Consider the following 24,276-nt stretch of genomic DNA (forward strand, 5'->3'; position numbering starts at 1 on the left):
TTACTTAATTTAGACCATTTCAATTTGTGAGCTTAGCGGTACAGAAAGGAAAATAATAGGTAGAAATAAAGAAAAGATTGAGAGAGAGTTCTTAGTAAATACTGAAATGGTATATTTAAATAGAATAGAAGATCATATTGTCAACCTCCATCTGGTACTCAATAACTCCATTTTAATTTTCATCTGTCAACATCTCATTTCCATCGTCATAGCGAAAGAATGATATTTCGAAATACTTGTATTTCATATTAAAAAGCAAAGCAAACGAAATTTAACTTTAGCTGAAATTTTTATTCGTCATTGAAACAATGTTTTACATTACACATACATTTGAATAAAGCAATCGGTATAAGTTACGAATTAATGGTAATATGAGTAAAAACAATTCACCCGAGTTCTGTCTACTGATCGCTCGGTAATCGCTTTTATGACTCGAGGCTCTAATGAAACACCAAAGTCACAATTTTCACTTACATTTGATTCATTATAACAACAATTAAAAATTGCTTCCATAACATTGTATAAGCGATCAAGATAAGGAACAAATTGAGGCAGTTCATCTAGTGATAATGGAAGGCGAATAGTATCCAATTCAACCATAGCAAGCACATTACCAACTGGCTCACTTAAGTAAAATTTTACGTTTGTGCCTAAAAAAATATGGTCAGGGTTAAGTATGTCAAGTGACTGTATGTATGCTCTTCTGGTTTCATTTATAACGAACTTACCAATCGCCATTACTGCAAATGTGTGCTTCAACTTGTATTGGGTTGTTCCCTCTTTAGAAAAGATACCTAAACGATGCAAATCAACGTTGATTTCTCTGTGATTCTTTGCCTTGTCAATTGGTTTTACTTCGATAAACCCGATTGATTTTTGAAAATTTTTTATGCATCCATCTGGTCGACTTTTTATTAAGTTATCGTTCAATCCAATAGTATTAGTCCATTTGAAGATAATCTTATCATCACCACTGTCAAAAAGTGGTTGAAAAAGTGGTTGGAGATATCTGGTGCATAACTCAAACTCTTGGATTTCTTCTGTTTGGTTCTCAAATGGGAGTGCTTCAATCATCGATTTGACACATGAGAGCAATTTTGTGACGATGGGATCAGTGTTGTCGCTTGTTAATGTTAGAATTTTAGTCACCGTATCTATCTTCGATGTTCCACAATTCAGGCAGTTAACAATTGATATGAGCGCCATCATAATATTCGTGGGGAATTTATGGTCCGTACCCTTAAATTTAAGAGAATTGTATATACGTTTCCTGATACAATCTGTTGTGGAAGTGAAGTGACGCTCCAAATCTGTATGGTGACTCTTTTTTCCAATAAGAAGGACATTGGAGAGAGCAAGAAGATGCTGTAAGTGACTTTCAAATGTTAAAAGTGATGTTGACAACGACTCCAATACAGTCCGCTTAAATCGGGTCAATGAAATCGAAATATCTTGATAGTTATCGTCTGTGTTGCCATCGTTAATTTGAAGACCCTTGGAAATAATTTTTTTGGCTTCGTCCAAGGTTATTGATTCCACAGTCTCCGTTGTTTCCAATGTATCGGAGCTTGTTAAACTGGGGTTTGGAGTTGCAGCGACATCATCATCATTTGCTTCACCGTTGTTCGCCTGATCTCTTTGTTTCCAGTAATTTGCTGCTTCCTTGGTTTTGCGCCATTTGTTGTAGCTGTTAAGTATTTTTGCTTGTTTTTCTTGATCTTCTACATATTTAATGACATCTAAGAATCGAATTTGTGCTCGTCTTTTGGTGTAAGTCTTGAAAAAATCAAAGAAACTAAAGTGAGAGATCTCGCTTTTACTATTTCTTAACCAGTTTATCTCACTGGGAAGTTTTTTATTTCGCGTTTTATTTGGCGTAGGCATAGAGTTTATAACTTGGGGATACGGTTTTTTAAAATCAAAATAAAAAAATCAGAGCATCCCAATGGACGCGTGGCTCTTATACAAGTATTTTTTGGGATATTATGCAAAAAAAAAAAAAGGACTTGTAAAAAAAGACAAGAATATTAAAGCGTCCGTCGCCAGTATACGGCTTCATGTGACTTCGAAGTTTTTACATATAAAATGTGGTGAGAAAGCAACCTCACCACTACACTCAAAACGAGCTAAAAAGATTCAAACAATTCATTATTTTATAATATAACAATATTTTCTACACATCCAGCTAAAAATCCCTTTACATTAAGGCAAGATGTTCAGTTTCATTCCAACCATTATGAACCCATAGCATCCCATATATAGTAATTTTTAGCGTTACTTTTTTTTTTTCCCCATTTACTAAGGCTTATCCATACTCCGTATAAAACGCCAAAAAGGCAAAAAAAGGTAAATATAACAACATTTTAATTAAAACCATCTTTATTTTAAGTAAAAAAATAATTATATACAGGTGTATACGACAACTATAAGAGCTTTGCTGTATCTATAAATGAAAAAAAAAGAGTCAGTAAACCGTCTATTTCTAGAGTCAATAGCCGCCAAGTTTGTACTAAAGTAGGCAAAGCACAATGACTTTGCGTGTCTTTCGAAACTCAACGAAAATATGGTGAAGTTCAGCTACAAGACTTAGGCTGACACAAAGGCCAGCGTGTTCGTTCGCCTACTAAACGTGGGCATATTCGGTGGTATGGTGAAGTTCAGCTACAAGACTTGGGCTGACACAGAGGCCAGCGTGTTCGTTCACCTACTAAACGTGGGCATACCTTTTCTATTGACCGTTTTACTGAGTAAGCTATAAAAACTTACCATTGTCCTACGCCAACTATTCAATTAGTAGAAGAAAGAAAGATGAAAGAAGAAATAAGAAAGAAGAAAGAAGGGAAGAATTTTTTTAGTAAATTATGACTGTCAAAGCCACATTTCACCTCCGCCAATAAAATAAGGCAATTTCACGTAACTAGGCCGAAAGAGGTTCAATCATACAACTTAAAATAGACAAGCATTTCTTGTCTATTTTTATTCGGAGTCTTTCATAGCTTAAGGTACAATCTGGATATCTAATACACAATGCCATTACAGAGGGAATATTCAAAGTTGAGCCAAAATTCATTCTTCTAAATCAACATATGATTGCAATATAAAAAGTTTGGTACAGTTCAGCAAGATGCCTGTTATATTTTGGCTCTTATAAATTAAGAAACCAAAACTATTTTTACCGCGGCCTTTCATACTCCACAATATCTATAAAAAGCAAAAGACTATATAAGCAGGTAAGAAAAAAAAAGAAAAAGAAACCTTTATTGTTATTCCAATGAAGTTTTTGACATGTAATAGAATTGAAAAATACCTCTTTTATAATATAAATTAATATTTCTGGTCCATAGTAAAGCAACTTTTTATATCAGGCTTAATAACCGTGGTGGCTGCCGGGCCTACCAAAAATATCACTTTCAACGTTATTTCTCTAGTTCCTAACAACCAGGCACTTGGTGTTATTATCGATGAAAAGGTGTATCCTCTCACTAAAGTAAACGAAGCCTCTACTTTACTTCACTACGGCGACGCTCCGTCTCCTTCTTCCGGCTACAAATATGCCATTCTCCAAAAAGATACCAACCAAGTTATCGAAAGCGAAAACTTTACTCGTGAAAACAGCCCAAGCGAAAGTACGTTGAATGAGTATTATGGAAGATCTTGGAACAGCTATAACAATTTGACAAAGCTCCCTTTAATTATGGAACCTCTTCCCATCATCAATCGTATCGAATCCGATCTTCACATTGACAACGAAATTCCTACTGTTCATTTTTACGGTGATCAAGCACAAATCGATAACCTCCATAACAACCAAATGGAAGATATTGACGTTAATTTAAACATGGCTTACATTAGGTAAGTACCTTTTTTTTTTTGTCCTGAAGCCGTAACCTGATTTAGTGTATTAATATTTAATTCAGTCCCAAGGATGTCAAGTTGTATGAGAACGTTACTATATCCGTATCTGGTATGTCTACACGTCGAATGAGTAAACTTTCGTATAAGTTCAAGCTTCCCAAGAAACAAGATCTTTTTGGCTATCGCAGAATCAAATTAAGAGCAATGGCAAGCGACTACACTTATATGAGAGACAGTTTGGGTTATGCTATTGCCGAATCTGTTGGTTTACCTACTACAAAACACAGTTATGTTCGTGTCTATATTAATGATAAAGCTGTTGGTCTTTTTGGTCTTGTCGAGCATATAAAAGATGAATGGGTGCAAAACGAATTTGGAAACGGTTCTAAGAAGTTCAAGCATGGTGCTTTATTTGTAGCCGATATTAATGTTAAGCAACCCAATACAACTTCAGCCACAAATATGACAAAACGCGATGGTGCTATGGACAGCATTCTTGCAGGAAGAAATGAAATCGATAACCCCAAAGCCGTTTCTTCTTTGTTATATCTCGGAAACAACATTAGCGATTACAGTCTCGGACAATATGCTGTGAAATCTGACCCCTCTGTTGGTACTGCAAATTATACTCGTATTATGGATTTTGCCAAATTTATATCCGAACAACCTACAGATCATGTTGATGACTCTGCTGCTGCTATCTGGGAGGAGAAAATAGATGTCGATAGTTTCCTTCGAGGCTTGGCTTTAGAGATTGTGATTTCTGATATGGATGGTTACTTTGGTATGTCTAATAATTACATGTTATACGACGACATCGAGAACGAGCGACTGGTTCTCAGCGAACAAGATCTTGATTTGACTATGGGTGTAAGCACGTTCAATACTAGCATAATGCATGGTGGAAACTACACACAATTCCCAGGTTTCACTGCCCGTCCTTTGACTTCTCGTTTGTTCCAAGTACCCAAATTTAAAAAGCAATTTGAAAAGTATCTTATCAAGATGACCAAAGAGCTTGTGAATCCTGTTGTTCTGGGTCCACGTATTGATCAACTTTTCGACATGCTATATGAAGACGTTTCCTGGGATTTGGCGTTACCTCGCTTAGGCAAAAGCTTGATGCCTGATTTTTTGAGCATAGTATTTGGTAATGGAAGTGATTACACATCCGTTACTAACAACCCGTTCCACTTTGCTGTGTATGGACCTACCATGTTAAACATCTCGATGGCTCTTACAGATTGGTTACCATTGCGCAGCTCAAATCTTTTGTCCTTTTTCAACGAAACTATCTCCCAATAATATACCAAATGTTCATTATTATAGATATCTGATTGTGCATCAATACTTTTTATTGTGTTTATTTAATAAATTTTAACTTTGCCGTCACGAACAGCACATGCAATTCTTTGATAGCCAGACTCATGACCACTGGACATGACCTTCATGTCATAAACAGGCTCTAATTCACTTCCGGTGTATTCTGCTTCCACATAAACGGCACTATTAGAACGCAAAAGACTATTTAAAGATCCAGTTTGATATACACTTCCGTCGGCTGAGAAAAAAAAATAACAGGGTGTATTTGTAAGAAATTTTTTTTTCTATTTTCTTCAGTGAGTGAAAAACTTACCAGCACTAATACAGAGTACAGTTTCACCGTTACTGCTCAACTTGGTAACGAGAGAAGTAATGGCATGACCATTTCTACTCCAAGCTACATGGGGTTCTTGCAGGCTTTTTTGGATGGAAAATACTTGGACGAGACCATTGGCATTTCCTGTGAAAATTGTACCTGTTTCTCCCTCATAAGCAACAGCTGTTAATGCCACATCGGTAGCAGGTGTTGCAAAAATCTTGGGAAAACGCATAATTAGTATTTCTCTAAGAATAAAGTTCACAGGATAGACATTTTTTTTTTACCTCCTTCTTCGTGCCTAAATGGATTCCACGAACACTACCGTCGCCTAAAGCAACAATGACCAGTTTATCTGCTGTATCTACTTCTAATGGATCTATTATATATATCATTAGTCTATGTTTTTTTACTGTATTTATTGTTTGTTATTACCAAGGCTTTCGGTGGTAGCAGGTTCATACTGTGATGGGAGTTTGGCAAGGATCATCTTGTTTACGGGGAATTGATAGTGACCCATTGTAGCAATGGTGGATGATGTGCCACAGTTCCATAATTTGACAGTACCATCACGAGAAGAAGCTGCCAAGTTCAATATCAGCAAATGAGACCTATCCATTTATATTACTCAGTATACTTACATAAAACATTTCTTCCTTGTGCGATAATCGCAGTACTTGTGATTGCAGATGTATGACCTTGCAATGTAACAGGATTACTACCGTTTAAGACTGACCAGATTTTTACTTGAAAATCAGCTCCGCCTGTTAGCACTACCAAATTACTAGGGAAAAACTGGACTGTAGTAACATCACTGAGGTGGCCTTTAAGTATAGTCTGTATTACGTAATCAGTCAGCACAATACCCCTAATGCAAATATTTGGTTTTATGTACCTGTGATTTTCCTTCGGTGACTGATCCTAAAGTTACTTCATCACCATTTCCTGCTGCAAATAAATTGCCGTTGGGAGATATATCAATACATGAAACCTATAAAAAGAAAGAGTGTGTTCAATAAACTGGGTAAAAAACTCACTGTGTTCAACCTACTGCTTTTCCTTTGACGGGGTAAAAATCTGTTTTAGGTCCATAGACGGTAATGTTCTTAATGCCGAGTGCAGGACATTCTACCTGAAATGTACGCTACGATAGGGAGAAATAAGAGAATGGAGTTAGTCCTTCTTGCTAATGTCGATTTCTATAGTATAGTAATTACAGAATTAAGACTGGTGACAGTAATACCATCGTTTCCTTCAAGTTTGATTTCGTGTTCCTTTGTACGTTTTACATTTACTGATCCTTGAACACTTTGCTTTCCTGGTTTTTAAAGGGGAAGGGTGATATATTAGGCTTTGTTGTAAATCCATACACATATAAAAAAAAAGTTACACCCACAAACCTGTCAAATAACAAGCGATCCAAAACGAGCCTTCGGCAATGGTATTAGAGGCTACCTCTCTCACCACATCATCCCAGTCTGCTTGAACAGAAACAAAAGGTAAAGTTTGGACAGCCATAGAAATAACAAAGAATAAGGGAAAGTGATTTTCTGATGTGAACGCGCACCATCCAGATCTTCATTCAATTCACCGCTACTAGACGCACCCCATCATCTCTCTCACTTTGAAATTTATTTCCTAGTTGGTATGACCTTGGGATCACATTAAGAAGTGTGAGAACAGGTAGACACGCGAATGTACTAGTTTAAATTTTTTGGGCGATCACCTGTCTCTTTTCTTTTTACTACGTATATTTATTGGAGCACGGTAAGCGTAATTGTATGAATATATGATCTAGTAGTTGTTATTCTAAATGAACAGTATCTCCTAGATAACAACAGTGAAAGAAGATTATAGTATAGAGACTGTGTTGAGGTAATGGGTCTTGTAACAGCGGTTCTGTATTATCTGATAATGCGTGTTTCATGTAAATAAAGGGCAGTGTGACACGAGCACAGACGAAGCATGTACATATTAAAGGTATTATATTGTGTGCCATAAGATAGGATATAAATGCTCCATGAATGGTTTACTGTTTATGGTAAGGCTCAAAAAAAAGTTTATTATATGTGCCTGAGAAGAAGAGGATGACCATTGTGTATGTGTGGGGTAATATACCCGTGCGGGGGAGTTTTTATTTATATAATTAACGAAACATACGAAGATAAGCCAAAAATAAGGCACCAGCACCAGTCATTGTACCTACCATGTATTGCAGTATTTGAAACTTTATCGCCTCCATTTGAGTTCTTAGGTTTGCAATATCGCTTTCTATTCTGGTATCAGTTTCTCTCATTTTAAGTTCCTGTTCACTTGCCTCGTCTCTCACACGACCCTTTTCCAGATTGAGATCGAGACGCACATTGGCTTGTGAGCGAGTAATTTCCTCTCTTAATCGTTGACGTAATTTATCTACTTGGGTTTGCAGACGTTCGTTTTCGTTCTTCATGACTGTAAAGTCATTTTTTTCAATGAGTTGAATCTCTGATTTGAGCTGAGCAAAGTCGACCTTGTACATATAAATGGCCTAAATAATAGATAGATAGGGGGATTTTGTTAGGGTGTGAGTGAGTGGGGAGAGTAAAGATAGTGGCAAGATAGAAAATACTTTGTCCTTTTCAGCCCTGGAGACCATGGGTTTTGTGAGGTCAGTCATGCTTTGACTAATGACTTTAGTGAGAGTGGTCATGATGGCTTCACTCTGCTGTCTAGTAAACTGTTCCCTTTCCAGCCTCTCAACAAACTTGAAGGTATCAAAATGGTTTAAATGATTACATGTCACACGAGACGTTGAGAAAAAGCGTCTAGTTGCCAGGGAAATAGACATGATGGAAAAAAACGGAGAAAACCGAATGATTACAGTCCCTGGGATCACAAACAAAATTTTCTTTATTTTTTGGCACGTGAAAAATGAACTATTTCCCCCCAAAAAACTCAATTTCGGTTCTTTTTTTTTCTTTTTTCTTTTTCAACTCAACAAAAAAAAATATATATATAATTACAATGACACAAGCAATGTCAATTACTCAACTATGTAATGTTGAGGAAGAGAAAGACGAAATACAACAAGAAGGTGAGTGGTAGCACAAAAAGGGGAAAATAAACACATGTATTAATTATTTTATTCATAGAACATTTTATTCGTCGTTTACCGCTTGTTCATAGCGCATTAAAGGCCTATGAGAATTCTAGCTCTGTTGTTAAATATGGTGCAGAAATGATTGAATCATACGCCGGACCCATTTACGATAAATTGGGCTATGATCGCAAATTAAAAGAGGTATTTAGAGTATATGTGTATTATATGCCTTCATATCTAATCACCCCTCATGATTTACAATAGTCGTCACCTGAAGATGAAGATACAGTGGCTGCCACTTCAGCTCTTGCACGTGCATCACTCCATGACACTGAACCTATCGTCCGCCGAAATGTCAGATCTAAACCTGCTTCAAGAAGTACTTCACCTCATCGTCCATACACTCTCTCGAGACCCATTCAAAAGAGTCGTTGGCAACAAATCGTACTTCATGCAGGATCAGCCGCAGGTACCACTGCTGCTGTCATTAGTGAAGAAAGTATGAAATGTTTACGTTATTGTATTAGTTGGTTACAATACGCTATGCAACACATTGATGGTCAAATGAATTTATTAAGAAGTTTTCTCGTTTCTTTGGCGACTGGTTCGTCCAAATCAAATGCTCTTGTCAACAATGAAAGTACATTGGCATCCATCAAGAAGGAAATCGTTGATACTCTACGTAAAGTAGTTGAAGTCGTTAGCAAATATGCAGGTTCTGGTTTGCCTGAACAGGCCAAAGCATCTGTCCGTGCCTTTATTTTGCAATTACCAAGTACCTGGGCTCAACTTCACAACAAAACTCAGGCTGAACAAGATGCTCAACCTCTTCATGAAACATCCATTAAATTATTGGACTTTGGCGGTGAATCACTCGTCATGCTTAAATCTGTCTCTATCGTATTTTCTGATACCATCGAAAGAGCTGAACTCTGGCTAAAGCGATTGAAGGTCGTTGGCGTTAACCCCACTACCGCTTCCATGGAGACAAATTAAGATATCCCTATCCACACTCCTATTTTTTTTTTTATTATTTATATACATTTTTATACATACATATTCATTCGCCCCCATCTAGATTTCCTTTTTTTTAAACGTGTGTAACTCTTATAACTCTTGGCGCACGCTGCCCAAAAACAAAATAAAAAAAAGTGATGTCAATTCATTGTGTAACGCACCACACAATCATTCTTCTTTATACGCCGCTGACGATGGCATTTATGCATTGAGGGAATATACACTAGTGCTTCTCCTTTAAATCCTTGGAAATTGGGGGGGGGGATTCCTAAGTTTGAAATAATAAAGAGTTTTCTTTTGTCTGCTGTCGATCACCTACTGAGCCTGCAAGATTTTTGTTTGTTATTATTGTGATTATTTCACGCTCAGACATTATTTTTTATTCAGAATCATGTCAAATTACAAATACATCAAAGTTTTATAAAGAAAACCATTCATATGAATCCGTAAATATTGTTGGCTTACTTCAAAATTAGAGGCCGAATCTATATGCCTTTTTTGTGGCTAATTCTATCTGCTCGAGAAAAAAAATATTCAGAATCTTGCCATATTTTGTGATGAAATAACGCTCTTTCGTTCATCCCTACTCTTATATGGAATATGTGGGTGAGAAGAAATCTGAGGATTGTCATTGATCAAAGGGATCTAGAAATCAGAAGCTTGAGGTTTCCAGTCTTTAAACATTGTCAAAAGTCGATTTGCGTAGAAGTCTGAATCAATGATAACTACTGCGCAATGTAAAAGCTTGGTATAAGATTTTTTTTCCTGCGCTGTTCTCCATGTTCCATTTTGTCTTTTCTTGCGTAATATCGGTGCCCAAAAAATCTGCCAAGTTGGTCTTTGCCACAAGTGCCACGAAGTTCAAGGTATGACAACTAAGCCAAATGCACTAGACTATTAATACTCACCATAACAAATTTTTGTTTTTATCGATCTAACATAAAGTGCAAATCAAATATTAATCGTTCCAAATTTCCCTATTTCTTTTCTTTTTTCTCGCGTTATGAATATTCTTAGTTTACCTACAGAAATTTGGTATCAAGTGCTGGAATTTTCACATAATCGGTATCAATGCGCCTTTGTCTGTAAGGCTTGGACAGAAGTCTCGCTTCAACAATTATACAAAGACCTGAGGCTGGATGGCCGCAACATATGCCGTATGAAACGACTTTTGGAGTTGGATGCGGATGAGCGAATCCCTTACTTTAAATACTTTGATTCAACTACAAGACTGACAATTAAGAGAGATAAGGATAGAGAGGAGTTAAGGAGTTTAGGCTATATGGAATACGATGATGGCAAACTGGAGGAAGACCAATTCATATTCTTTTTGAATAATTTACCGAAACTCCGAGACCTACATCTTGTAAACAGCTGCTACGAAGGTTATTATATTGCATATTTACGCCAAACAGATTCACTCAAGTGTTTGAATGAAATACAGACACTTCCCTCATACTCCTGTTATGACATTTTCAGTCTATTATGCAGGTATCACTCAACAATAACTGCTATCTGTATGGATGCCTATGAAGGGAACTATTCTCAAACTATAACATGGACTATATGTGAATCGTTAAGCCAATTTAAGCATTTGACACATCTAACTTTGACAAACGAACGTAATGTTCATTTGACACCACTAGAAGTACAATTAGCTTGCCCTCGTTTGGTGACCTTTAAATACAGCAGTGGACCTACAATCTCTGATCATACTATAGAAAATATGTTGCGCGGTGTCAACAAGAACGGTATAAATAGCCATTTAAAAGTGTTTCAACTCCATGTTCCCAATCTACCAGCCAGCTATTTTCGATATATCTCCACGTATCTAGTTCCTCATCTGGACAGCCTAGATTTAGAAGTTAGAAGATACCAGCTTTTGAACTGGATCCGTGAGGTTGGAATAGAAGATGCGATGGTCTTTGCAAAGAATATAAGTCGTTTAAAGGAGCGTAGTCTTGAATTTAGATATCCGTATAAAAATGTGACCATGGAAGACAAAACTGCAGAAATAACTAATTTCAACAAGTTACTTAATGCATTTAAAGGACTGAGATACCGTCTGTGTCAAGGAACATTCAAGTTTACTGGAAGTTCACATTATTCGATGCATCGCAGTAAAGAAGACGTATTGGAATTTGAATCTACATTGGACGCAAAGTGCTATCTTTCACCTAGCGACTCAAATATTGCACACGCCTATGAAGTAGCCTTGAGTAAATGTCTATCGGATAAGGCTTCCTCTTGCATTGAGCCAGAAATGATTGATTGCTTGAATATCCACATAGATCATGGTAACCCGAAGCTGGTCTCAGTAGTTTTACAGTATGTACTGGTTCATTTTACAAATATTCAAGCTTTTATATTTTTTATGGACGTCACCTCTACCAAGACAATCTATATTGGTGATGATGTAAAGGAGTTACAACCACGGAAAGACCGTTTTATAACATCAAGATGTGGTAGAGCCGGTCTGAAGGTGTTTAAATCTTTACAATTTATTCCTTCTAAGCCTTTGCTAGATTTAATTTCTACGCATTTGTTGAATATCCAAGTGTTGGTGTACAATGCAAAGATCATGTATGGAAGATGGACACAAAAAGTAACCGAAATTGATTTGACGGCTTTAAAAAAATTGCAGCTGTTTCAGTTTGACGATTACAATATTTATGGGTATGATACAGATTTAATATTTATTCAATTACAAATCAACCATGGAGACATAGCTTATTATTGCCGAAATATTGAAATATCTGCCGTGTATGAAGCGACTACTCTCCAACTATTCCAAGAATGCCAAGATGATGCTACACTGAATATTCGACTTTTGAATGTAAAGTATAATAGTGGTGTGAAATTCGTTGTTTCAACTGGAAGTCATACAATGGCTGCAGAATTTCATAATGGTCTTCTTCTTGATTACATCAACATTGATACTAAGTTTTTATAAATCAATGTATTTTCAATAAATCAATTACGCTGTATATATGCCTTTTCTGTAAATATTGGGGATATGGTAGCCAGGTATTACCAACATCGGTAGGGAGCTTCCAATTAGAGTCAAAAAATCTTATTCTGACTGATTAAAAACACTTTATGGTTATAACAGTTGAGTAAACTTTAACTGCAAGGCACTGAGGTCTAAATAAATGGTTTTATAAACGCAAAGTGCAATTATGTGCAAAAAAAAATATGGTGATTTTTTAATTTTTTTATGCTAAAACATCAAAAGGGAATTTTCAAATGTATAAGCTCTATAATAAAGCTCCCTCTAAACAACTTTATATTTTACATTGGTATAAGCTGAGAATGACTTTTTATTATATGTGGATTTTCAATATTTTGTATGTCCTCCACTGACTTTTTTTTCATCCCGGCACCAATCGGGTACAAGCCTTTCGAAGACATTTAAGTCAATTTTTTGTCATGCTTCATGGATTACAACCTCCAACTGCATCAAACAGTTGCACAAATGTCTTGAATATACCAGGATTCAGATTAGGAAAGTAGGTCAGTACTGAAAACCCTCTATACCGACCTTCCTTTTCTACCACTTTATATATCCGCCAGTATGACACAAAGTGCCATCTTTTTTAAGGTCATGGTTATGTTCCTGTAAAAAAAAAATCGAGCCAAGGAAGGAAGTTTTCGAAAAACATTGTACGTATTTTAGCCCAATTAATATCACTATGGATTCTTACTAAAGGTCCAATCCTCCCGCATAAAAAGATTCCCAAACCAGTGTCGAGCTTTCGCCAAATTCTTCGTTCACTAAAAGAAAGTCTCTTAGATCTATCCCTCACAGGACGATGATCTGATTTGGCATCTTAAGAGACCCGAATCTCCTAACACCAATGGAGCCAACCATTTTCAACCCCAAAAACGAAGATTTGCACCCACGATTTGAGCCCCCACTGTAAGAAAATGGCAAACAACAGCTAGATCCGAACTAAAACAGTGACTAGCATTGAGTTTGTATAGCGCAGATGAAGCAAACCATACCCAAATAATCCTAAAAACATGTGTGCGAAAAGTATAACAGGACCTACAAAAGTGTTACGGACGCAAACAGTGACTATCCGACACACGAGTTGTTTCTTCTGCAAAGTCAGCTGCTTATAAATATTTCGATTGGTTATTTTTGCGTAGTCAATCAGATACAGTAAAAAACGGTAAAATTTTGTTACTTTGAATGTCTGTAACCAGAAAAAACTTCGATCCAAGTGGTACACAAGACTTGAGCTGCTACATAGCTAGTTGGTGATTAGAATCGATTTATTCAAAATCCCATTTAACAAGTTGCACGATGTCACACTTCATTTTAATTAATAAGGTTGAAGGGACAAATCAAGAACGAATGGAAAGGGACATAGTCTTACAATACCTAAATATTGTATTGCAGGACTACATACGTGTATCTCAAGCACAACAAATTATTAAAAAAACTGTACAAAGAGCAAGGTTTATTTCACTAAGCGGAACTATTAAGAAATGCTATCCATATTGATATAATAACCGTTTTTTTTTTTACTCGTCTTCTTCAAGAATGAACCTCGTGTTCACAATGCATGAATGGCCATCAACAGTACCTACACAAAAGTCAAAAAAGACATTTGCTGTATCGGCCGCTAAATGTACTATCCTCTTTAGCTTATCGAACTGAGCTTCTGATCTATGTGCCCTAGATAAAAGAGGAATCAATAAAAACCATGCAAAATCATTTTTGTAACTTATTTTCTTTACTCGTGTGCGGGAACCTGTCTCAGTAGGCGATCTTTACAATAAACTTCAAGTTCTTCATTTTCCTCGTCTTTTAATGTGAGCTTCACATCGTACGAGATACTGGTAGGGTTGTCACATTTTGGACAAAAGCTATCAACAGGAGTTCTGATATACGGCCGTTAAACAGCAAGTATTGGCCATTAAAAGATGCATGTACTTACCGCACGTTACACTTAAAGCAGTATCCTTGAATCCAATCTCTAACATCTTGAGGGCTGTACTTACAAATACTGGCCTTTACCTCACAAATCCCATTTTCCTACACAAACAAACAAAAGTTAGATCAGAGCTAAAAATTTACAATGCATGCACTTCATTACAGGTCGAGATTTGATATACTTGAGACTTTTGAGGCCTCCACGCTTCTTGGTAATGAATTCTTTTTCATATTTTTAAGAACAACGATCATATAATTTTGTATAATACTTTCCTTACCTGTTCGAAGTGGGTATGCCTCCAATTGGTCTCTTGTACGTTTCTTCGAGCTAGCCTTCATTGATTTTCGTCTTGCAAGAACGTTCTTCAAAAGATCATCGTCTGGTGAGATATAAACAACCTGCGGCTTGCTTTGATCATTGCTTCCATGGATGTTGAATTCCAACGTGTCCGTGAGTTTTTTGACACAATTACGGAGGAAGACAAAATCTTTGACATCCAATTTAGCACAAACACTGCGATGGTAGTCCCATACAGAGCAATAAATCAGATACTTGGGATCTAGGACCTTTTGATCGACAGGTAAGGTGGGTGGGTAAGGATTCTCAGTAAAATCTGTTAATACCAACAGAGTAAACGCATCGAAGTTTTTAATATTCACAATTTGACCAACAAAGTCAAAGTACTTTGCTGGATTATCATACAGCTGAGAGGTCTCTAACAATGGTCTCTTAGTGGGAACCTGTACCATTGCTTCTGAACCCGAAGCCTCAGCGTTCCAAGTATCTAAAGCTTTGATGATGATTTTATCGTTTGGTACCGCAGGAAGATTCATATTGGCGAGTTGGATTTGCTTGATTTTTTTAGCAGTGAAAAGAGCATATTTGGAATAGGAATTGAGAGTGATTTGAGGATTATTGTTAAATTCCTTTACAAAAAAATTTTTCATTTGCACAATTCGATTCTCTTCGAATGCCTCGAGTGTCTTCAAGCTTTTACTGAATATGTTTAGACAGCAAGTGCCTGAATCCAAAGACGGGTCACTAACATAACAGGTCAACATGTGGTCTGTCATATTATAGTTAGTGGAAAGACGCTTTCTTAAAGGGTTCCATGCCCACCTTTCTCGGGAATGTTGCTAATTCGAATGTCCTTTTTAGACAAGATTACTGCGTATCCTACGCTATCGCGTGGAGCGTATTTTTTTTCAGCAAATTGTCTTAGATTAGTTATATTATTCTCCTATTCTTTTGCTTTTAGTCGCTCAGTAATTTTCTCAGGTGCTATTGTACCTTCAAAAGGTCGAGGTATTGTTGTCCAGACATCGTTGGTTTTAATAGCAAACAAGAACACTTGCAGGAGAATGTCTACACCTACGTCTTTTTTTTTTTTTCTACGTACTTTTTTAAAACACGTGATTTCTTAAAACACGCGATCTACGTACTTTTACGTTTAAAAAAAATACGTTTGAAAAAATACGTTTGAAAAAAATACGGATTCTAGACATTTCCCATAGTAAGGTCTCCACGGTTGGTGTTGCCGTTAAAACCGTTGACAAAGTTCTCGTCCACCACACTTGAATTTGGGTTTAACAGCAAACAATCATGATGAAATGATATTGTTTCACATGCAATAAAGAGCCCCAAATGATTTTGGCTAGAACAAAGAAGGGTATAGTTTCATTTTTAACCAGTGAAGACGATTATTGTCAAAGTTTGGCCGGTTAGTGTGGTAGTCTTCTTGTAGTAGTGCGACCCGAATAGATGAGGATTATATGTCAGAAGATAAATATGATTGGGTAAGAAAAATATATATCTTATATAATCACATTAAAAGATATAATAGAAATAGATAAAGTTTTATTTATAGAAATATGATAGTTTATATTAACAATAATTTAAGTTAATGACTAAGTAATATAAGAATGATATGTTGAGAATTGTTGATGAGGCGCTTTGAAGAGGCACCTTCAAAGTGGCACCTTTTTGCATCTTGTCTTTCGGTCCTTAAACCTTAAGTATTACACTTCTACAAAGTCTTTGTGACCTGGAAGATTTCAGTATTCTTTGCGCGGCCTTTGAGAGGGCTTTTCGGTGTGACATGGTATTTATTTTATCTGCAGTTGAAGACATCGGCCGTAAATGAAAGAATGTCTTTAACTTCTGTGATAATGTAGCATAATATTTACAAATTCTTATTGAAGCACAAGTTGGTCTACGCCACATTATTACCGCCAAAATCTAGGTATCACAACTAAGCCCGGGGGGCATTAAAAAGCGAGATCCAAAATTCGCTCTTTACTTTTTTTTTTATTTATTTATTAATTTTCTGCAACATGAATCATAATCTCCCCATAGAAATCTGGCACCATGTGCTACAATTTTCACAAAATCGATATCAATGTGCCCTAGTCTGTAAAGCTTGGAAAGAGGTCGCACTCCAACAGTTGTATAAAGACCTGAGATTGGACGGCTACAACGTGTATTGCATGAAGAAGCTTTTTAAATTGGATGCCGATGAGCAAGCCCACTACTTCAGATATTTCTTTTTGACTACAAAACTGACGATTGACAGAGACCATGAAAGAATGACATTTGATACAACCGATTATTTGAATTACCAATATTCCCTATTGGAAGAAGACGATTTTATACTCTTTTTGGAGATGTTACCAAAACTGCAAGTAGTAAATCTTAATAACAGCTTCTATGAACATTATTACTTCGGGTATATACGAGACACAAATTCACGCAAGTGCTTAAATGAAGTGCAAACATTTTGTTCGGCTACTTTTCATGATTTTAAAACAAGCTACAGGTATCGGGCAACATTGACTACTCTCAATCATACCCTCCGTATTGAATACTATTTACCAACCCCTACAATGAATATATGCCAGTCATTAAGCCAGTTTAAAAACCTGACAAGTCTAACTTTTGTTAATGCTTATGTTAATAATCTGACACCATTAGAATTACAACTAGCCTGTCCTTGTTTGGTAACCCTAAAATACAGCTGTAGAAATAGAATTTCTGATCAAACTATACAAAATCTCTTAAGAGACAATGACATGAGTAAAACAAACAGCCGTTTAAAGATACTCCAACTACATATTCCCAATTTGCCAGTCAGCTATTTCCAATACGTCTCCGGATACCTCGTTCCTCACCTGGACAGCCTGGATTTACAAATCAATCGAAGTCGAATGTATGACTGGATCAGCGATGTGGGGATAGAAAATGCGTTGACGTTTGCCAAGAATATAGGTAGTTTGAAGCAAAGTGGATTCGGTTTCCAATGTCCGTACGAAGATGTAATTGTGGAAGACAAAAACGCTGAAATGACAGTTTTCTACAAGTTGCTAAATGCATTCAAAGGATCAAAACATCGCATATGCGAAGCAACCTTCAAGTTTGTTGGGAACCCCTCTTATTCAATGCAACGCAGTAAAAACAACTTGATACAATTTGAATACCCATTAGATGTGAAATGTTATTCTCCTCCTATTGACTCAAAAGTCGTACATGCCTATGACCTAGCATTAAATGAATATCTACCGGATAAGGCTGTCTCTATCAGTGGACCTGAAATTATTGATTGCCTTAATATTTACGCAGGTTGTGGTAATCCAGAGTTAGCCTTTGTTTTTATACAGTATGCATTGATTTACTGTCCAAATCTGCTAGCTTGCAGAATTGTAATGGATGCGATTTCCAATAAGAACATCTATATTGGTACTCATGTAAAGGAGCTCCAACTACGCAAAGATCGTTTTATAACATCAAAGTATGGTAGAGAGGATATAAAGGTGTTTAAATCTTTCCATCTTATCCCATCTCAAGCAACGTTGGATTTACTTTGTATCAATTTACCGAATATTCAAGCTTTGATATGCGGTGCTAATTTTATGTACGGAAGATGGACACAAAAGGTGGCCGAGATTGACCTGAAATTGTTTAAAAACTTGGAGTTGTTTCAGTTCGATGATTACAATATTTGTGGAAATGATACCGATTACATATTTATTCGATTGCAGGTAGATAATGGAGACATGGCTTATTATAGCCGAAGAAATGGAAAAACTGTTGTGTATGAAGCAGCTACTTTGCAGTTATTTCAAGAATACCAAGATGATGCTACACTGAATAATTGCCTCCTGACTGTAAAGTGTAATAGTGGTGTAAAATTTATTGTTTCGTCAGGAAATCACACAATGGCCGCAGAATTTGATAATGGTCTCCTTCTTGATTGTATTGGAATTAATGCTAACTTTTTATAAGTCATTGTATTCTCAATAAACCAATTACTCTGTATATATGCGTTATTTTTTGTAGACATTGGGATAAGGTAGCTGTTTATTACCAACCTCACTAAAAAATGGGGTCTACAAGACAGCATTTATTAGCATGTGTACAAGACATGGTCAGTTACAAGCAAATTTGACATGTAATGTATGGTAGATTATTCCATCCCTCAATATAAAAGCTTTTTAAAAACCCAGTTTCGTACAATAGGCATTTATACAAAACCGCTGTTTAATTACGAAGCATTGTAATAAATCAAAAGCTTATGCAACATTTGGTTCGATAAACAGGTAGATATAATATTTAAATTCCGTCATGGATCTCAGGCCGTCTGAGTAACCCGGTCGTGGATTTCTCTTTGTGGCCCAACCTAATTTCTTTAGCCGTTCTTACTGATCCCAAAGTCTGACTCACGGGAATTTAGACTGTCCCTTTACATCAAAATGTGACTTTCAAAATGACTCTTTGTGCAGATCAAATAGATGTCAGAGCAAAAGAAAAGTCTTTGCTGGGACATCTCATTTTAGTAATAAACTTGAAACACCTTCTTTTAATCATAGATATTTAGTTTCTTAATTCCTTTTTTTTTTTCTTTAAACTTTCTTGTTTCTTCGACCCTTTTTTTTTTTTGGAAAAATATGTGCGGAATTTCTGCTTTAATTCTCGCAGATCATGGGGCTTCTGCTTGTCCTGACTTGTTTGAAAGTTTAGGTCTTCTTCAACACCGAGGCCAAGTGAGTTTTTATATCTCCTCTCGTATCATGCAAAAAACAAAAAAAAATTAATTTTATGCCATTCAATAGGATGCTGCTGGTATTGTTACTTCAGGTCCTAAAGGTCGTCTCTATCAATGCAAAGGCAATGGTATGGTAAGAGACGTCTTTTCAGAATCACAACTTGCTGGTCTTGTCGGTAGTCTTGGTATCGGTCATGGTAATTAGATAAAACCGACTTTCTCTTTTTCTTAAATAAAAACTAAACTTTTTTTTTTTGATAGTCAGATATCCCACGGCCGGTTCTTCATCTACATCTGAAGCGCAACCCTTCTATGTAAATTCTCCTTATGGTATCACCTTTGCTCATGTAAATACAGCACTTTTGTTTATATATCATAAAAACTCCTAACTTATTCATCACGGCAGAACGGAAATTTGACGAATGCTGATGAATTAAGAGTTTATCTGGACAAGATTGCTCATCGTCACATCAATACAGATTCTGACTCGGAGCTCCTCTTGAATATTTTAGCCAACAATCTCCAAAAGACCGGAAAATTCAGGTAACTAAAAAGATGTGATTTTTTTATATTAAGTAAGCATCTAAAAAAAAAAATTATCTGTCCAGAATCAATGAAGAAGATATTTTCACTGCAATTAAAGATTTACATTGTCAGGTAAGAGGTGGGTATGCATGTGTGGCCATGGTTGCTGGTTATGGTATTATTGGTATCCGTGACCCTCATGGTATCCGTCCTCTCATCATGGGTCGCCGTCAAAACCCTGCTGGTTATGACTACATGTTTTCATCTGAAAGTATTGTTTTAGAATCCCTCGGATTTACCGACTACGAAGATGTCAAGCCTGGTTAGTAAAAAAACTAAAAAAAAAAAAAAAATATTGATAAACAATCATCTCATCGACATTAAATTAATAGGTGAGGCTGTGATTATCACACAAGGAGGTCATGTCTCGCGTCGTCAACTTGTTGTCGCTGAAAAAATAGCTCCCTGTATTTTCGAGTATGTATATTTTGCTCGTCAGGACAGTGTCATTGATGGTATTTCTGTGTATGATGCTCGTTTGAGTATGGGTGAAGCCTTGGCTGACCAAGTTACACGCTCTTTTGGTAAAGATTTAGACATCGATGTTGTCATTCCCGTAAGTTTTTTTTTCCTGTTTTGTCTCTTGTTGGTTGTGATTTTAATAAAATGTGTTAGGTACCTGATACCAGTCGTGTGGCTGCACTTGAGCTTTCTCGTAAATTAAACATTATTTATCGAGAAGGTTTCAATAAAAACAGATATGTAGGTCGTACCTTTATCATGCCTGGACAACAAACCAGACGTAAAAACGTACGTCGTAAGTTGAACGCCATGACTTTAGAATTCCACGACAAGAATGTCTTATTAGTTGACGGTAAGAATATGAATAATTAAAAGGAGGGGGGAAGGGGTGGTAGCTACTCATCATCTAAAAAAAATCTGCCTTGTTTATATAGATTCTATTGTTCGAGGAACCACTTCAAAGGAAATTATCCAGATGGCACGAGACGCAGGAGCTAAAAAAGTGTATTTCGCTTCATGTGCACCTCCTATTCGATACCCCAATGTGTATGGTATTGACATGCCTACACGTCAAGAACTAGTTGCTCATGAGCGTAATATTGAGCAAGTGGCAGAAGAAATTGGCGCTGATAAAGTAATTTATCAAGAACTGGATGACTTGGTACAATCTGTACGTCGTTTTAATACTTCCATCCAAACATTTGATACGTCCGTCTTTGATAAGCATTATGTGACGGGAGACATTGATGATCGCTATTTAGCACAATTAGAAGGTGTGCGTAGTGAAGGTACAAAGTCTCGCTTAAGTATCGACAGTGATTGTGTTGGTCTCTACAACAGCTTTCAAACCAAACCATAGAACCCTTAATTGAACAACCGCAATATACGTCACAAAGAAAAAAAAAATGTCGCGGAAAACTGATATAAATAAAAAAATAAATCACGAAAAAAAACTTTCCCTTTGTATTATTGAATTCAACTTATCATTATGAACAATACCATCGTTGGCAGCGTTAATCCGTCCTTTAAAGAATACGGTGACTCTCTTGTTACATTAATTAAAAGTAACCAAGAAAGCATTGATTTGGCTGATCATTTGAGAGGTACGGGTTTATTCTCAGGAGAAAGAGTTTACTTATCAATAACGACCCTATTTTTTTTTTTTTTTTCACTGCAATAGATTCGGATTCAGAGGTATATGCCAAAGACAATCAACATGTATTCTCTAAAATAGCCACAACACAATTTCCGGAATCTCTTCAAGTAGAAGGTGAGACGATTACGACAACAACGACGACGAAAAAAAAATATCATTGCGTATTGGACATGAACTAATCTTTAGAAAATACATAGGACTCGACCCACAATATAAAATGGGATTTTTGCCCTCAATTAAGCAAGTGTGGCTTGCTACCAGTACTTCATTATATATCTGGAACTATGTGGATAACACTGAAGTCTTCAAATACGAAAATACTGAAGCTATTGAAAATGCAGAGATGCTTACGTTTCGACACCACCAGGAACTCGTTGTTTCAACTGCTCATCATATCTTTGTACATAGCATCCAACAAGACGATAACAACAAGTTGAAAATTGTTTCCAATGCCTGTGTCAAAACCGATAGTGTCATCATGTCCGAATTCGTAGTGACAGATAAACAAAGAGTATTTATGCGAGGCAGCGATGGACATCTCTACGAATTAAATTATAAAACGGGTGTCAACCATTACATTTCTTCGGGAACCCTCATCTGCCATACAGAAAATCCTATCGTTAAGTACTTTTCTTTCCTTCGATATGTACCCAAAGGTAAAAAAAAAAAAAAAAAAAAAAAAAAAAAAAAAAAAAATTACTGCGAGAAAAAAACAAAAAAAATTAAAACTCGATATTATTAGCTTCTGTCAAATCATTGGTCGTGGATAATGATCAAGAGTTTCTTTATTACTTGTTGAACGATTCAAGTATTCATTCGGTAGATATTGGAGGCAGTGTGTATTTACCCAATCAACGTTTCAATGGTGCTCAGTTAGAGTCACTTCATCTTATTCCCAAATCTGAATCCACTAAAGTCAATTTGATGGCTATTTCCAATAAGGGTGAACGATTGTATTTTTCGTGCAAGGATAAAAAAATTGATCTCATTTATACGCGTACATCTCCACCTTTACCCGGCTCGCTTTTATTCAACGATTTAACCAAGGAGACTTGCGATTTATCCTTTTACAATCATGGTGTCTTTGCAGCAGTGCTTGGAAAATCAAAAAGATCCTACTTGGTCATGACAAATGCCAACTCCATCCCAGATGAGAATGGCTTACCTGTAAGTAAACCATATTAAAAAAACGACATAACATGACACTAAAAAAAAGGTACACATTGTATGAATATAGCTTATGGTAGAAGATGTATATAACGAAAGTGTGGATAAAAAAATTTGGTCCATCATCGAGAGCAACCCCAAAGACACCTCTACACATCACTACTTTAAGGAAACAACAGAATCACCCGAAAGTCCAGCACGTCGATTTTCTACACTGACAGATGCTGGTATCACCCACTATATCAAACAACGCCCTGTGGATTATTTATCAGAAGCCGTGGCTTCCGATGCACCCATTAAGCGTATTGCTTTCTTAAATCGCTACGGTCCCATTGAGACATCTGCCATGACCCTCTTATTAGCTTGTTCATCCCACCAATCACCTAGAGTCTTCCAATTTTTGCAAACCTTACACAATATGAATGAGGGACTCTTATTATACTTTTCTAGAATTGTTGGAAATATTTGGACAACAGATATATTAAAAGAGACGTAAGCGTGTGTGTGTGTGAAAGGAGAAAATTAGGATGATCTTAACTAATTTTCTATCTGGGGTGGGGGACATAGTATTAGGCAAGACCAGTTTATATCAGCACGCGAAAATCTAGGTAAATTAATCGCATGCATCGAGGAAACGAATATGGACGTAAAGGTGAATTTAAAGATAGAAAGAAAAAACAAGCATTTTAAAAAAGAGACAACTAAACGTCAAAATTTATAGGACGATATCGTGAACTTGATCAAGAGAACAATGGAAGCAATTAAATTTGTCTGCTTCATGCACAACTCTGGATGGGAGAAAATTCGTCAAAGGTATCAGGAAAAAACATTTATTTAAACTTGGATAAATACTAAACTTTGGGACTTAGTTTACCAACTACTTGTAAGCTTTTTGGAGATATGGTAACAACAGAGGAGGGAGCTTTATTAGCTAAAGAGATGGTATTTGCAGCCATCAAAACCACTGAATTATCAAACAATTTGAACGACTACAATCACGTTAGCAACTTTTTAAAGGTCAACTGTAACAACTTTCTCGGCAATATTAATACCGTTTACTATCAGGTAAAGATTTTTTTTTTTTTGTGTATGGACCAATGTTAAATAGTTCGTGTAGGGTATGGAATGTCTTCAAGCTGCTTGTAATGACACAAACAATGGCGCTAGTTTGAGATTCTCGCTTGATCATTTCAAGAAAATCATCAACTTTATCGAACTGGATACGCTTCAAACCCTCTGTCAAGAATATGGTAGACTTGGATATCATATTGGCGCAATTGAATTAGCTCATTCAAAGTACGAAAACGAGTATTCGCCCAGCCAAGAAATTTTTGA

The 24,276-nt window shown here is 36.4% G+C and overlaps 10 protein-coding genes across 10 annotated transcripts; 6 read left to right on the forward strand and 4 right to left on the reverse strand.

Annotated features, from left to right (window-relative positions):
- Positions 1-13: 13 nt before the first annotated feature.
- On the reverse strand, positions 14-1,987 carry EV154DRAFT_606349 (uncharacterized protein). Its single transcript, XM_051607532.1, has 3 exons — positions 729-1,987; positions 124-650; positions 14-59 (listed from the first exon to the last, which is right to left on the reverse strand). The coding sequence occupies exons 1-2, from the start codon at positions 1,882-1,884 to the stop codon at positions 361-363; spliced, it is 1,446 nt and encodes a 481-aa protein (XP_051452919.1). The 5' UTR covers positions 1,885-1,987; the 3' UTR covers positions 14-59; positions 124-360.
- A 1,265-nt stretch (positions 1,988-3,252) lies between these two features.
- EV154DRAFT_545694 (coth protein-domain-containing protein) lies at positions 3,253-5,171 on the forward strand. The gene is made up of 3 exons (XM_051604667.1): positions 3,253-3,287; positions 3,345-3,852; positions 3,918-5,171. Exons 1-3 carry the CDS (start codon positions 3,272-3,274, stop codon positions 5,158-5,160), a joined length of 1,767 nt encoding a protein of 588 aa, XP_051452920.1. The 5' UTR covers positions 3,253-3,271; the 3' UTR covers positions 5,161-5,171.
- Positions 5,172-5,191: 20 nt separating this feature from the next.
- EV154DRAFT_47814 (WD40-repeat-containing domain protein) lies at positions 5,192-7,060 on the reverse strand. The gene is made up of 9 exons (XM_051598164.1): positions 6,895-7,060; positions 6,738-6,812; positions 6,546-6,638; positions 6,390-6,485; positions 6,136-6,331; positions 5,930-6,076; positions 5,782-5,873; positions 5,492-5,714; positions 5,192-5,416 (listed from the first exon to the last, which is right to left on the reverse strand). The coding sequence occupies exons 2-9, from the start codon at positions 6,738-6,740 to the stop codon at positions 5,223-5,225; spliced, it is 1,044 nt and encodes a 347-aa protein (XP_051452921.1). The 5' UTR covers positions 6,741-6,812; positions 6,895-7,060; the 3' UTR covers positions 5,192-5,222.
- A 479-nt stretch (positions 7,061-7,539) lies between these two features.
- Positions 7,540-8,438, reverse strand: EV154DRAFT_524321 (mitochondrion protein). The gene is made up of 2 exons (XM_051603189.1): positions 8,103-8,438; positions 7,540-8,021 (listed from the first exon to the last, which is right to left on the reverse strand). Exons 1-2 carry the CDS (start codon positions 8,319-8,321, stop codon positions 7,641-7,643), a joined length of 600 nt encoding a protein of 199 aa, XP_051452922.1. The 5' UTR covers positions 8,322-8,438; the 3' UTR covers positions 7,540-7,640.
- EV154DRAFT_524323 (transcription factor Opi1-domain-containing protein) lies at positions 8,388-9,674 on the forward strand. Its single transcript, XM_051603190.1, has 3 exons — positions 8,388-8,567; positions 8,626-8,774; positions 8,838-9,674. The coding sequence occupies exons 1-3, from the start codon at positions 8,405-8,407 to the stop codon at positions 9,567-9,569; spliced, it is 1,044 nt and encodes a 347-aa protein (XP_051452923.1). The 5' UTR covers positions 8,388-8,404; the 3' UTR covers positions 9,570-9,674.
- Positions 9,675-10,540: 866 nt separating this feature from the next.
- EV154DRAFT_524325 (uncharacterized protein) lies at positions 10,541-12,573 on the forward strand. Its single transcript, XM_051603191.1, has one exon. The coding sequence runs from the start codon at positions 10,594-10,596 to the stop codon at positions 12,541-12,543; it is 1,950 nt and encodes a 649-aa protein (XP_051452924.1). The 5' UTR covers positions 10,541-10,593; the 3' UTR covers positions 12,544-12,573.
- Positions 12,574-14,037: 1,464 nt separating this feature from the next.
- Positions 14,038-15,601, reverse strand: EV154DRAFT_524326 (uncharacterized protein). The gene is made up of 3 exons (XM_051603192.1): positions 14,811-15,601; positions 14,696-14,754; positions 14,038-14,634 (listed from the first exon to the last, which is right to left on the reverse strand). The coding sequence occupies exons 1-3, from the start codon at positions 15,592-15,594 to the stop codon at positions 14,533-14,535; spliced, it is 945 nt and encodes a 314-aa protein (XP_051452925.1). The 5' UTR covers positions 15,595-15,601; the 3' UTR covers positions 14,038-14,532.
- A 1,231-nt stretch (positions 15,602-16,832) lies between these two features.
- On the forward strand, positions 16,833-19,231 carry EV154DRAFT_524333 (uncharacterized protein). The gene is made up of 2 exons (XM_051603193.1): positions 16,833-18,839; positions 18,898-19,231. The coding sequence occupies exon 1, from the start codon at positions 16,867-16,869 to the stop codon at positions 18,808-18,810; it is 1,944 nt and encodes a 647-aa protein (XP_051452926.1). The 5' UTR covers positions 16,833-16,866; the 3' UTR covers positions 18,811-18,839; positions 18,898-19,231.
- A 470-nt stretch (positions 19,232-19,701) lies between these two features.
- EV154DRAFT_428992 (amidophosphoribosyltransferase) lies at positions 19,702-21,477 on the forward strand (the record flags this gene model as incomplete). Its single annotated transcript, XM_051596446.1, has 7 exons — positions 19,702-19,768; positions 19,833-19,918; positions 19,978-20,114; positions 20,180-20,418; positions 20,489-20,712; positions 20,772-20,970; positions 21,053-21,477. The coding sequence occupies 7 exons, from the start codon at positions 19,702-19,704 to the stop codon at positions 21,475-21,477; spliced, it is 1,377 nt and encodes a 458-aa protein (XP_051452927.1).
- A 129-nt stretch (positions 21,478-21,606) lies between these two features.
- EV154DRAFT_486025 (Nup133 N terminal like-domain-containing protein) lies at positions 21,607-24,237 on the forward strand (the record flags this gene model as incomplete). The annotated part of the gene is made up of 9 exons (XM_051598802.1): positions 21,607-21,721; positions 21,799-21,888; positions 21,972-22,430; positions 22,517-22,941; positions 23,012-23,433; positions 23,509-23,593; positions 23,663-23,754; positions 23,811-24,006; positions 24,059-24,237. Coding segments are annotated over 9 exons (2,063 nt in total), but the record flags the coding sequence as incomplete, so codon positions are not given.
- Between the last annotated feature and the right edge of the window lie 39 nt (positions 24,238-24,276).

This window comes from Mucor mucedo (genome assembly GCF_025094135.1).
Source record: "Mucor mucedo strain NRRL 3635 chromosome Unknown EV154scaffold_129, whole genome shotgun sequence".
In the NCBI taxonomy this organism is placed as follows: Eukaryota; Fungi; Mucoromycota; class Mucoromycetes; order Mucorales; family Mucoraceae; genus Mucor; species Mucor mucedo.